Below are 13774 nucleotides of genomic sequence, written 5' to 3'. Positions count from 1 at the left end.
AAAGTCATGTTATTGCCATAAAACATTGCTTGAAAGTTTCCTCTGCTTTGTCAGATTCCCTGATTGCCTTTGACAGTCAGGCGTGACTTCCCCCATGTCCTGGCACGACCTTTCAATCCAGCTTATTTCTACCTGTTTTAAAGGGATTTGTGTATAAAAGCAATCTACAGGTCTGCCCACCATGCAAAGAGATTAAGAAGCTAATTTACAAAAATGGGATCTTATTTATCCAATAGGATTACACTGATGTCTAGCTGAGCCCACCATATATCTTGATTAAAACAGTTTTAAATCAGTGGTTCTGAATACTTTCCTTTATTTGAGCTTTGCAATAGAATTGTACAGGTTACTGCATCATGCACCCATCTAAATTATTCTACAGACACTAGATCCCACTTTACAAGGTAGAGCACAATAATTATCTTCTTTTGTTTTTTTTGCTGAATGGACTATGGCTTTCCACTATTACATAAAATGCTCACCTTTGTTTAATAGCATGGTACAAATAGAACAAGTATGTTGAATCCAATCACTGTCAACGGTGCATAAAATGAAGACTGATCTGTGCTTGATCCGCAGGCTGGGAGTTAGTAGGGATGGAATATTTGTTTCCTTGAAATTTAGGCTAGTGTTATATTGTGAAAAAAAAAAAACATTTCTGGAATTTGAATTTTTATATTTCACATGTTAAATTTTACTTTTGGGAACTACACAGATCTACAGTTGTGACCAAAATTATTCAACCCCCACTGAAATTGAGTGTTTTGGCCAGTTTGACATTGCTTTTGATCATTCAGTCATCTTGCTTACATTTACATTAAAGAGGCACTTGTAGGTCAGACAAATATAACATAACAGTTATAATGAAATAACCACAAATGTCTTTTCTGTGCTCACAGCATTATCAGTTTTATTCAACCCCCAAGTGACATTCAATCTTAGTACTTAGTACAGCATCCTTTTACAGTTATAACAGCTTTTAAACGTGAAGCATAGCTTGACACAAGTGTCTTGCAGCGATCTACGGGTATCTTCGCCCATTCTTCATGGGCAAAGGCCTCCAGTTCAGTCACATTCTTAGGCTTGCGCACTGCAACTGCTTTCTTTAAGTCCCACCAGAGGTTCTCAATCGGATTTAAGTCTGGTGACTGCGATGGCCACTCCAAAATGTTCCAGCCTTTCCTCTGCAACCATGCTCTAGTGGACTTGGAGGTATGCTTGGGATCATTGTCCTGTTGAAAGGTCCAACGTCTCCCAAGCCTCAGGTGTGTGACGGACTGCATCACGTTTCCATCCAATATCTCCTGGTACTGAAGAGAATTCATGGTACCTTGCACACGCTGAAGCTTCCCTGTACCTGCAGAAGCAAAACAGCCCCAAAGCATGATTGACCCTCCACCATGCTTCACAGTAGGCAAGGTGTTCTTTTCATCAAAGGCCTTGTTCTTCCTCCTCCAAACATAGCGTTGATCCATGGGCCCAAACAGTTCTAATTTTGTTTCATCAGTCCACAGAACACTATCCCACAACTTTTGTGGTTTGTCCACATGGCTTTTGGCATACTCTTCTTATTCTTTGGAGACAGCAAGGGGGTACGCCTGGGAGTTCTGGCACGGAGGCCTTCATTACGCAGTGTGCGTCTTATTGTCTGGGCTGAAACTTCTGTACCCACATCTGACAAATCTTTTCTCAGTTCCTCAGCAGTCACACGGGGACTTCTCTCCACTCTACGCTTCAGGTAGCGCACAGCAGTCGAAGTCAGCATCTTCTTTCTGCCACGACCAGGTAGCGTTTCAACAGTGCCCTTTGCCTTGAATTTGCGAATGATGCTTCCTAAGGTGTCTCTTGGTATGTTTAACATCTTTGCAATCTTCTTATAGCCATTGCCCTTCCTGTGAAGAGAAATCACCTCTTCTCTTGTCTTCCTGGACCATTCTCTTGCCTTCACCATGTTTGTAACCACACCAGTAAATGTCTAGAAGGAGCTGAGTATCACAGTCATTTTAAAGCTGCCTAATTGGTGCTTATTATGCTTGATTGCTGCTCGGTGACATCCACAGGTGTTTTCAATACCTGATGGAAAGCACCTGTATGAACCTCTGTTCTTCAGAGTGGTAGTCTTTAAGGGGTTGAATAATTGTGGCAATGAAGAAACCACATAAGAACCATTTACTACTGTATTACATAAACAATTGATGTCATTTTAGTTGCATTTGGGTAGTTACAACGTCCTTGTAGGATTTGATTCTGAATACAATTCCAAATGTACACTATAGTCCCTAAACCCCTTTACAGCATTGGGGGTTGAATAATTTTGGTCACAACTGTATAACTTCAAGTTCTATTAATTTCTGATAATTTGATACATGGGTTGTTTTTTGACCATGTGGTCATATGTGTCAAAGTTCAGAGTTACATTATCACTCACTGTCCTCACATATTTAAGTGTCTGACAGATGTTGGAAATAGAAACTGGAATGATACTTTATCCTATATTTTTAAGTTTTAATCGTGATATCCTTAACTTTCAACCAGTCCAGTAGATTAGATCCGCTTTGCCAGATGTTTAGTTTATTTGAAACTTTTTATAACAAACAAAGGTCCAAAACAAAAATTCCATGAAAGATACCAACATACTAGACTTACGGGATTGTATACCCATAGCAAGAGGTCCACTATCACACAGGTTTTCTACTTTGTTAATTACAGCTGGCTGCTCTTCTACATTGTATGGGCACTTCAAGAAAAATACATTCCAAAATTGCCTCCTCCGCATCAATGTCAAAGCCTATTGCTTCCTCAGCACCACCAGTGCCCCAAAAATCTGCTGTAGGAAGTTGGTGAAATTTATGGCCAACTTACTGATACCTGTTAAATTGGTACTTTTGAAGGGATTTGCAATGACACAGCACATATGTTCTTGTTTGTTCTGGTTCAATATTAATTTTAATTGAACTCACTTTTGTTTTAAAGGACAAGTTCACCTTTCATAACATGTTACATGTTACACCCATATTCATGGTGTAACATGTTATGCATGGACATGCTCCCGCTCCTCCCCACTCTCCTACTTTGACAGCTAGCGGGAGATCTTCTGCTTCCACTAGTTGTAAAAAGTTTAAAGAAATTTGGCCATGCGGGGCTTCACCACCAGTTCTCTGTGAATGAGAAAACTAAAAGTGTGATAGTTCATTGATTCTTCCTATCAGTATATCTGCTTGCTTGTACATCCATTAAGGGCATGCAAATATACTGACAGGTCTGCAGGAGACCTGCATGGCATCAGCGATCTGCTGATCGCTGGTGCAATGCTTTACAGGCTCCTGCAACAAAAAATAATAAATGCTCATTTTTTTACCTGCAAAAAAAACACCCTTTAAGCAAAGAGTGCAATAATCCATAAGAGTCTTATATCTTCTTTATTTCACGCATATTCACCTCTGCTCCATCAAAAAAAAAAATGTAGATTTCAATTTGGAGCATCAAAACTCCTACACATTTTTACTGTGGGTTTATTTATTTTTGCTATTTATATAGTTCCAACAATTAGTGTACATTCATATCCATCCCTGCCATCAAGCTTACAATGTAAGGTCCCTATCTCAGATGCATTCACATACTAGGGCTAGTTTGGTCAGGAGCCAATTAATCAACCAGCACATCTTTGGAGTGTGGGAGAAAATCCACACAAGGAAGTGCAGAATATGCAAAAAAGTTCCAGCATGAATACCAACCAGTGACTCCAGTGCTGAAAGTCAGAAGTATTTACCACTAGGCCACTGTGCTGCCCACAGTGGATGTCAGAAACGTCTCCAATTTAAATTCTGTCATTGGTTAAACCCAATTAATTCTTTAAGAAACATTATGATACCTAAAATAATATTTGGTAATAAATGAATAAAAGCATAAATCTGTTAACTACTGAGACCATAGGAACAGGAGTGTGGGAATCTCACTGAACCTCTATAGGGCAGCACAGTGGGTAAGTGGTTAGCACTTCCGCCTAGCAGCACTAGGGTCATCAGTTCCATCTATGATTCTACCAATCCCAACCATGATTCTACCTGCCTGGAGTTTGCATATCCTCCCTGTTCCTGAGTGGGTTTCCTCCCACACTCCAAAGACATGCTGGTAGGTTAATTGGCTTCTGGCTATATTGGCCCTAGTATGTGTATGAATGTGAGTTAGGGACCTTAAATTGTAAGCTCCTTGAGGGCTGGGATTGATACGAATGTACAATATACTGTATATGTAAAGTACTGTTTAAATTGACAGCTCTATATTAATATCTATAATAATAAGAGAATGATTCATTTTGGCTGAGGAACAAATAGGAAAACTACCAAAATGCAACCCTAAATACTTTTTCAGTGAACGGAAAAATTATAGCAGAACAAAGAAGACAAGAAGTTAATTGGAATTATTTTAATGTCTTATTAAAGCGGGTGAAGGTAGATAATTTTTTTTCTGGTGGTTGCTTCTTTTTAACTTTGTGTACTGTTGGGACAGCAAGGGTTCCAATGGTTCTTAGGACACTGACAGCAACTTACTTGTTCTCGCCGAGGGTGTCCCTCAGAGCCAGACTGGTGTAGCTTGAGAAGGAGCATCCATTTATAAACTCACCTCTTGAACCAAACTTCTGATGATGATGAACATAAGGGATTCTGTTTGCATATTCACGGTTCTGAGGCCCTAGCTGTTATCATTCAAAATGTTTTATTTAAAACTAGTTTAAAATTTAAAACATAAAACCTACAAGATTTGATGTACCTGTGGTTTTGAACCTGATGAGCTAGATTGTAAAAATGGATGTGCAGATAAGATAGTTTTTTTTACTTATGCAACTGAAAATAAATTGAATGACTAGTTATAATGGGGAACACTTGGTCACTTTATTTAATTGCTATATATATATTTTTTAGCTCAGCTAGGGGCAAGTTCCCAAGGTTTCTATATCATAGAATATGAAATATGTCTTAAAAAGCTACATGCTAATATACACGCTCTGATTATGAAACAGCATGGTAACAAACTAATTTGCAAAACTAAGCATCTTTCAAAAAGAAATCTAAAAAGTGCAGGTTAATTAAATGACTGTGGTTTCATTTATAATGGAATCACAAAGAACCCAAGTTCTTTCTATGAGTTCTTTAGCCCCAGCCCCCCCATTGATGACCATTACTGCCTCTGAGCTCCCATAACAGCACATCCGGCTATTGGAAGAGAAAGCATATAACTCAACACATGTTATTCCTAATTTCACAACAGCAAAGCTTTCCTAAGAATTCCCAAACCTTTTCATTAAGAGCAAAAACTTCACAATACCAGATGTGTGGATAATAGATCTTTAACAAAACCTCACATCAGTGAAGATTTTTAGCTATATTTATAGTTCATTTCTCCCTGGCTATAGCTTTTTGATATAGCAAATGTGTATCTCTGGTTTCTCAAGATGCTGGGGACTGGGAGAGGCTGGTTTCTTGGCAAATTAACTGTTAAAATCTGATAAAGAGACATTCAAAAACAACCAATGCTCACACTTTAAAGTCATATTAATGTCTGTTCAGAGATGCTGGTACAACAATGGTAATTACCGGTAGAGGTAGATGAGAACTGCATGTTATACTTACTGGTAAATAAAGTTTATCAGGAAAATTCCTACATTGTTCCACCACATCTTGCCTTGCAGTGCTACCTGCCTTACCACTTCCCTGCCTTGGAGATTAGCCTTCCCCAGCTAGCTCATGAACATTTCAAGTTAACACTAAATCCAGTATGAAAAGATGAGAATATTACAAAATATATATTTAGAAAGGTGAGAATATGTACAACATACAGTATATAGTATAGTGTTTTCCAATTTTGCAGTCAAATGAATAATAATGCCTACTTTATATATGTTATATGTTCCCATTCACATAGCATAACTACTGTATAAGACCCCAATCACACGTGAGCATTTTCAGCTTATTTCACTACACCTGACTATCCTCAAGAAGTAGAATCCCATTCTTTCTAAATTTCCCTGTTCACACATGTACATTCAGTCACCCTATACTGGAGCAGATTCAAGCACCTAAAACTTAATACACATGCAAAAACTCTTACAAAAATGCTTTTTAAGCACCTGAAAAACACTGGAAAAATGCTTTTAATTCACCAGGAATACACTCTGATCAGGTGAATGCAGGATACCACAATATTTACCTGCTTACCTTTTCAGATGTAATTTTTCCAACACTGAAAAATCCTACTTAGTTATCTTTGTTTTTGAGGAAGTTTGCCAACCCTGTCTGTACTGTGCTAGCAGAGAAGTGAATGACGTTGATTAACTCGTTACTACGGCATCTGAAAGTCTGTACAGTATTAGGCAGAAAGTAAACGTGTTGTTCCTGAAGTTGCTGTGTTAAAAACAGAAAGAATGGGCATCGCAGTTTGTTACGTATGGGGCTGCATAGCAGCAGACCAGTCAGGGTTCCCATGCTGACCCATGTCTACAGCCAAGTGTGTCTACAATGGGCCTGTGAGCATTAGAAATATGGACCATGGAGCACTGGAAAAAGGTGGCCTGGTCTGATGAATAATGTTTTCTTTTACATCATGTGGATGCCTGGGTGCATGTGCATCACGGGGGAATTAGATGGCACTAGGATGCATTATGGAAAGATGGCAAGCCAGCAGAAGCAGTGTGATACTTTGGACAAGGCTCTCCTGAGATACCTTGGGTCCTGCCATTTATGTTGATGTTTCTATGTCATGTACCATCTACCCTAAACATTGGGGTTGATTTAATAAAGCTAGAGAGTACAAAATCTGGTGCAGCTCTGCATAAAACCAACCATTTTCCAGCTTTTTTTTGTCAAAGCTTAATCGAACAAGCTGAAGTTGGAAGCTGATTTGCTACAATGCACAGCTGTACCAGATTTTGCACTCTCCAGTTTTGGTAAATCAACCCCACTAGTTATGACTAAGCACATCCCTTCATGGAAACTGTATTCCCTAATGGCAGTGGCCTTTTTCAGCTGGATAATAGCACTACAAATCGGTTCAAGAATGGTTTGACGAACGCAACAATAACTTTCTGGTGTTGACTTGGCCTCCAAATTCTCCCAATCTCAATCCAATCGAGCATCTGTGGAATGTGCTGGAAAAACATGTTAGATCCATGGTGGTCCCACCTCATAACTTACAGGACTTAAAGGATCTGCTACTGACAGCTTAGTGCCAGATACCACAGCATGCCTACAGAGATCTAGTGGCATCCATGCCTAGACAGGTTAGGGCTGTTTTGGAGGCAAAAGGGGACCTACTCAATATTAGGTGAGTGGTCATCAAGTTATGGCTGATCAGATTAGACAGATGTACAAGCTGATATAGATTTAGACAGTATCTGTCCTATCAATTGGTTCAAGATTTGGAAACGTGCCTTATTCATTGTATCCTGTTCAAAGGCTTTCTATTGGGGAAAACGCACACTAAATTTATTCAGAAATGTTTGCAATCAGCCATGACACCTTCTCCTAAGAAATATCTAAAAGGTAAGAATGCCCATACAATAAGAATAATGTATGCCTTGCTTTAGATGTTAACAATAAGTGTTTGCTTTCTTTTTTATGTTTTTCCCAATATTTGTAACACACTCTATTGCAATTTTGAATGGCATTATGCTGTAAAATAAAGATAAAAAAAGAATCAACAACAGCAATTTAAGAAAACGCAGAACAACTCACCTTACACAGAAATACAGAACAATTGGGCCAGACTTTTTGGGGAAGTCATGTTCAAGTACTCTGCGGTCCAGCTGTAACCAGTTCAAATGCCCCCTGTCAAAAACAATGACAACAGGATTTAAATTATTTTCAATTAAAACAGAACAGGAGAAGGAATAGTAATATTGCATTAATAAATTAACCTCCCTGGCGGTATGATTATTTCAGATTTTTGGTGCTGAAAGCGGTACCATTTTTTTGCATGGAAATATGTATTTTTTTTATTGTAGGCTGTAATTTTTAGGAAAAACTCACTGAAATCTGTCCGAACAAGAGTCTAGTAAACATCCCGGGTATGATAAAATTTGAAACACAAAATCATAAATTATAATTTAATAAATAATCATAAAAATAATATAAAAATAATAAAAAATTTAATTCAATAATATAATCAAACCAAAAACACTGAAATGTGAAATAGAGCGCCAAGTTCGCACATTGCTGAGCTCAGTCGCAAAATCGTTTTCAGTTTCTGATGACGAATTTCCCCCACGAATCATTATCACTCAATTCTGTAAGTGGTTCTGATTTACTATCGCTGTTCTCTAGCTGATCTAAACCGCTTTTGACCTAAAGGGACACTTTTTGGACGCCATGGACATTTCTCAGTTTCCAGGCAGAAAGAACAGACAAAATGCAGGCAGGGCGCAGGACAAAGCACTAGGGACAATATGTATGTGAAATAGGTTGAAACAGCAATGTTTTACTGTGTAAAATGAAAAAAAAAAAAAATGACATTTTTTAAAATTTTTAAATTTCCCGCCGCCGGCGGCGCCCGTACGTCCCGACGTCACAGGGACAGGACACAGAACCCGGATGCCAGCATCGGCCGGAGGAGATGGCCGGGGACGCTGCAGGGGACACATCGTGGGAGCGCAGGGTAAGGTAAGTGAAGAACACATGCCGGAGCAGCGCCGCATGGTATTCCCGAGTGTAGCTCGGGGTTACCACTTTTGGTACTGAAATGTTACCCCGAGCTACACTCGGGAATACCGCCAGGGAGGTTAAATCACATGACATGAATGGCTACACTGAGCCAGTAACACATTGTACGGGAGAATTCTCAACTGGTATGGGCAGTGGTAATCCATGCACAAGACATGGGCACCCACAAACAGTCCAAGCAGGTTGGACCTTCAATTTTATTCAGCAAGTTAGCAAACAATCATGGGTTCAGTGCAAAAGGGCTCATCATAAAAACCCATATCATAAAATAATCAAAACATCTGCTCGTCCTAGCCACTAACTAAACTCAGGTCAATTTCTAACAGGGCACCTCATAATGGATTTCTCAAAACAAAAGCACTTGTACCTTTTTAGTGTTCTGTAAGCACTCAGCCTTTCCCACAGCAGCAACCTCTCACAGCAGATATTGTGAGAGAGAGCCCTGAGCACTGGTCACATATAAAAAGGTCTGTGTATGGCTGAGATTAACTAATAAGATATGGCTACGAAGTAAGATGTGGACTTACGAATAAAAGCTTTTCCCATGTAAAGCTCTACCAAGGCCTCACCCTGAGGTCATCACAGAGGACAAGGGGGCACTCTTTACATCTGGAGGAAAATAAATTTAATCTCCAAACAAGGAAAGGTTTCTTCACAGTTAGAGCTGTGAAAATGTGGAATAGACTCCTTCAAGACGTTCTGGCCAGCTCAGTGGATTGCTTCAAAAAAGGCCTGGATTCTTTCTTAGATACACAGAATATAACTGGATACTAACATTTATAGGTAAAGTTGATCCAGGAAATATCCAATTGCCTCTTGGGGGATCAGGAAGGAATTTTGTTCCCAGCAGGAGCAAATTGGAACGTGCTTTTCTGGTTTTTTTTTGCCTTCCTCTGGATCAACTGTGGGTATAAGAATATAACTTTTTTTTTTCCTATGGTTCACCTGGATGGACTTTTGTCTTTTTTCAGCCAGACTAACTATGTAACTATGTAAGGCTACGGGCTCCAGGGCCCAGGGCAATAACTATTCTGAGAAAAAAACAACTTTTTTTTTCTCCAAATCAGACAAAAACTGTGTAGCCTCTCATTATGTGTATGTGAGAAACCTAGGTGACACATACACACCCTCTACAAGCCTATCAGGCAGTGTCAGTTACCAAAAGTGACACTTCATCATAAAATGGTATATATTTTACCAATATGAGTAACCTAAAGATGTAAGGATTGCTTTACTGACAATTGTATATTGACTTTTTTTCTTAAATTCTCTTCAGACAGAATGCACTACTTTTCCAGAAAAAGTCAACCTTTATTTCTAAAATTGTTGATTTATCTACAGACTGATAACTGATGGTGTTGGCTAACGGAGACTAGAATAATGTATGGAAATAATTAGAAAGAAAAGTAAAATTATACATATGTGAACTTTTAGAATGCACAGTGATTTCATACCAGAAACATGTCTGTTTTAAACATGTGCCCCATGATGTTCTCAACCCTCTTGGGGTCTGCATGTGGTAGATTCTTATTCACCGACCTAAAGGTCATCAGGTTGGCCACACTCAATTGTATTGTGTGGAGGGAAAATCCATGCAGACCCCTTGAGACAGCAGTTGAGATGAAGAAACCTGCTTGCATGAGTTAAGGGGGACGCTAATAAATAGGCTTGTTTGTTGTCTGTACTTATATAAGCCCTAACTACGGAAATACCATATGGGCAATAACTGTCACAATAATATTATAAAACTGAACAATTAACTTGATTTATGAACTCTAATCGACAGATTATTTTTCTCTGTTCCTTTGTAATCACGCCCCCATCCTTTGTCTTTGCCCTGTATTTTATTTTGTTTAAAATCAGACCAGTATCCAGTGAAAGTGACTCTACATAGAGGACACATTTAAAGATTACAGATACTATCAAATGCAATTTACATTTCTGAGAAGTGTCCAGCATTACATCACAGCTGACTGGTAGAGAGGGCATGTACCCCATGATTCAATAGAGTTCTAACCCACTAACCTAGGGATAAAATGAATCTATTGATTTGAATAATGTTTGCCTTCTAGCGTAAACAACAAAAAGGAGAGGAGAGGACATTGCAAAGTAGAAAATCACATACAGTAATTAACTGCAGGTCTGATCAGATATGTAATTCTGCATTGTGAAATGTGCCACACAATTACATTATATTTAAAAAATGAATGTTTAAATATAATTAGGTACCGTATTTTCCGGCGTATAAGACGACTGGGCGTATAAGACGACCCCCTACTTTTCCTGTTTAAAATGTAGTGTTTGGGCTATACTCGCCGTATAAGACTACCCCTCTTCTAGTGCACACCAGTGGGAAGAATCGTGCCCCATCATTGGTGTCAGTGGGAGGAATAGTGCCCCATCATTGGTGTCAGTGGGAGGAATAGTGTCCCATCATTGGTATCAGTGGGAGGAATAGTGCCCCATCATTGGTGTCAGTGGGAGGAATAGTGCCCCATCATTGGTATCAGTGGGAAGAATCGTGCCCCATCATTGGTGTCAGTGGGAGGAATAGTGCCCCATCATTGGTGTCAGTGGGAGGAATAGTGTCCCATCATTGGTATCAGTGGGAGGAATAGTGCCCCATCATTGGTGTCAGTGGGAGGAATAGTGCCCCATCATTGGTATCAGTGGGAAGAATCGTGCCCCATCATTGGTGTCAGTGGGAGGAATAGTGCCCCATCATTGGTATCAGTGGGAGGAATAGTGCCCCATCATTGGTATCAGTGGGAGGAATAGTGCCCCATCATTGGTGTCAGTGGGAGGAATAGTGCCCCATCATTGGTATCAGTGGCAGGAATAGTGCCCCATCATTAGTATCAGTGGCAGGAATAGTGCCCCATCATTGCTGTCAGTGGGAGGAATAGTGCCCCATCATTGGTGTCAGTGGAAGGAATAGTGTCCCATCATTGGTGTCAGTGGGAGGAATAGTGCCCCATCATTGGTATCAGTGGCAGGAATAGTGCCCCATCATTAATATCATTGGGGGGAATAGCACCCCATCATTGGTGTCAGTGGAATAGTGCCCCATCTTTGGTGTCAGTGGGAGGAATAGTATCCCATCATTGGTGTCAGTGGGGGGGGAGGAATAGTGCCCCATCGTTGGTGTCAGTGGGGGGGGGAGGAATAGTATCCCATCATTGGTGTCAGTGGGGGGTGGAATAGTGCCCCATCATTGGTGTCAGTGGGGGGGGGAGGAATAGTGCCCAATCGTTGGTGTCAGTGGGGGGGAGGAAAAGTGCCCCATCGTTGGTGTCAGTGGGAGGAATAATGCCCCATCATTGGTATCAGTGACACCAACGATGGGGCACTATTCCTCCCACTGACACTTGCTGACCCCTGTTCCAGTACGGTGCTGCTGCAGCCAGCATATGTGGTTGCAGCAGCACCTAAGCACGGCACACTTACCTGCATCTCCACTCCTCGCCGGTGATTGGCCGCCTGTGTGCCTTTCCTGAGCTACAGTTCTGGCGGACAATCACCGGTGAGGAGGCGGAGCCAAGCAGCCGCGCGAACATCCAGTGGACGAACCGAAGGAAGGAGCAGCGCGCTTCCTGGACCGGATCGTCGTGGGACCGGAGCCAGGTAAGAGACAGCAGCCCCTGCCCACCCCTGTACTTAGTGTCCCTTCTGCTGGAAGGGGGGGGTGGTGGCGGCACCGCGCCGCCCCCCTAAAAAGTGTCAGCATGCCGTTACCGGCGTATAAGACGACCCCCGACTTTTGAGAAGATTTTCAAGGGGTAAAAAGTCGTCTTATGCGCCGGAAAATACAGTATTTTAAAAAAAATCTCTTTGTTGTATTGGGGTTGCTTAAACAAAAGCAAATAGGCTGTTTTGTTTGCAGGGAATTGTCCCTTAGCTTAGAGAACATGGTAAAAATTAACTTTTGCAAATTAAAGCCAATCATTTGCAAGAAAGAAATTAAAATAGAACATCACTTTTGTTAGCACATGATTGGATGATGAAAGTCAGCAAAGCTTCACCTCATTCACTAAGCTAGGAAAAAATTCCTCCCTATCTCAATCTTCCACTTTATCTCTATATACATATATACACTATATTGCCAAAAGTATTGGGACACCCCTCCAAATCATTGGATTCAGGTGTTCCAATCACCTGCATGGCCACAGGTGTATAAAATCAAGCATCTAGGCATGCAGACTGCTTCTACAAACATTTGTGAAAGAATGGGTTGCTCTCAGGAGCTCAGTGAATTCAAGCGTGGTACCATGATAGGTTGCCACCTGTGCAATAAGTCCATCCGTGAAATTTCCTTGCTAATAAATATTCCATGATAAACTGTTAGTTGTATTATAACAAAGTGGAACTCTTAAGGCGTCAGTGTGCCAAGACATTTTGGACAATTTCATATTCGCAACTTTGTGGGAACAGTTTGGATGGCCCCTTCCAACATGACTGCACACCACTGCACAAAGCAAGATCCATAACGACATGGATGAGCGGATTTGGGGTGGAGGAACTTGACTGGCCTGAACAGAGTCCTGACCTCAACCAGATAAAACACCTTTTGGATTAATTAGAGTGGAGACTGAGAGCCAGGCCTTCTTGTGCCTGACCTCACAAACGTGCTTTTGGAAGAATGGTCAAACATTTCCATAGACACACTGCTCAACCTTGTGGACAGCCTTCCCAGAAGAGTTGAAGCTGTTATAGCTGCAAAGGGTAGGCCAACTCAAGATTGAACCCTACAGACTAAGACTGGGATGCCATTAAAGTTCATGTGCGTGTAAAGGAAGGCGTCCCAATACTTTTGGAAACATAGTGTGTACATACACTTTTTTGAAGTACCTTTTGATTTCATTACAGCACTCAGTCTTTTTGGGTTGGAGTCTATCAGCATGGCACATCATGACTTGGCAATATTTGCCCATTCTTCCTTGCAAAAACACTCCAAATCTGTCAGATTGCACCTCCTGTTCAAGCCCTCTTCAGATCACCCCACAGATTTTCAATCGGATTCAGGTCTGGGCTCTGGCTAGGCCATTTCAAAACTTTAAGCT

General features: G+C 40.7%; 1 protein-coding gene across 6 annotated transcripts in view; it reads right to left on the bottom strand.

Annotated features, from left to right (window-relative positions):
- Window positions 1–13774, bottom strand: part of FRMD4A (FERM domain containing 4A) — a 558898-nt gene that overhangs the window by 199104 nt on the left and 346020 nt on the right. For all 6 annotated transcript variants that reach the window (XM_089686117.1, XM_089686116.1, XM_089686118.1 and 3 more), the window contains exon 4: window positions 7731–7823. In XM_089686117.1, coding sequence (XP_089542243.1) covers window positions 7731–7823 — 93 coding nt within the window. The remainder of the gene's footprint in view (window positions 1–7730; window positions 7824–13774) is intronic.

This window comes from Staurois parvus, unplaced genomic scaffold, assembly GCF_062004578.1.
Source record: "Staurois parvus isolate SC_StPar_1 unplaced genomic scaffold, SC_StPar_1.0 ptg000019l, whole genome shotgun sequence".
NCBI lineage: Eukaryota > Metazoa > Chordata > Amphibia > Anura > Ranidae > Staurois > Staurois parvus.
This window is presented reverse-complemented; position numbering and strand designations above follow the sequence as displayed.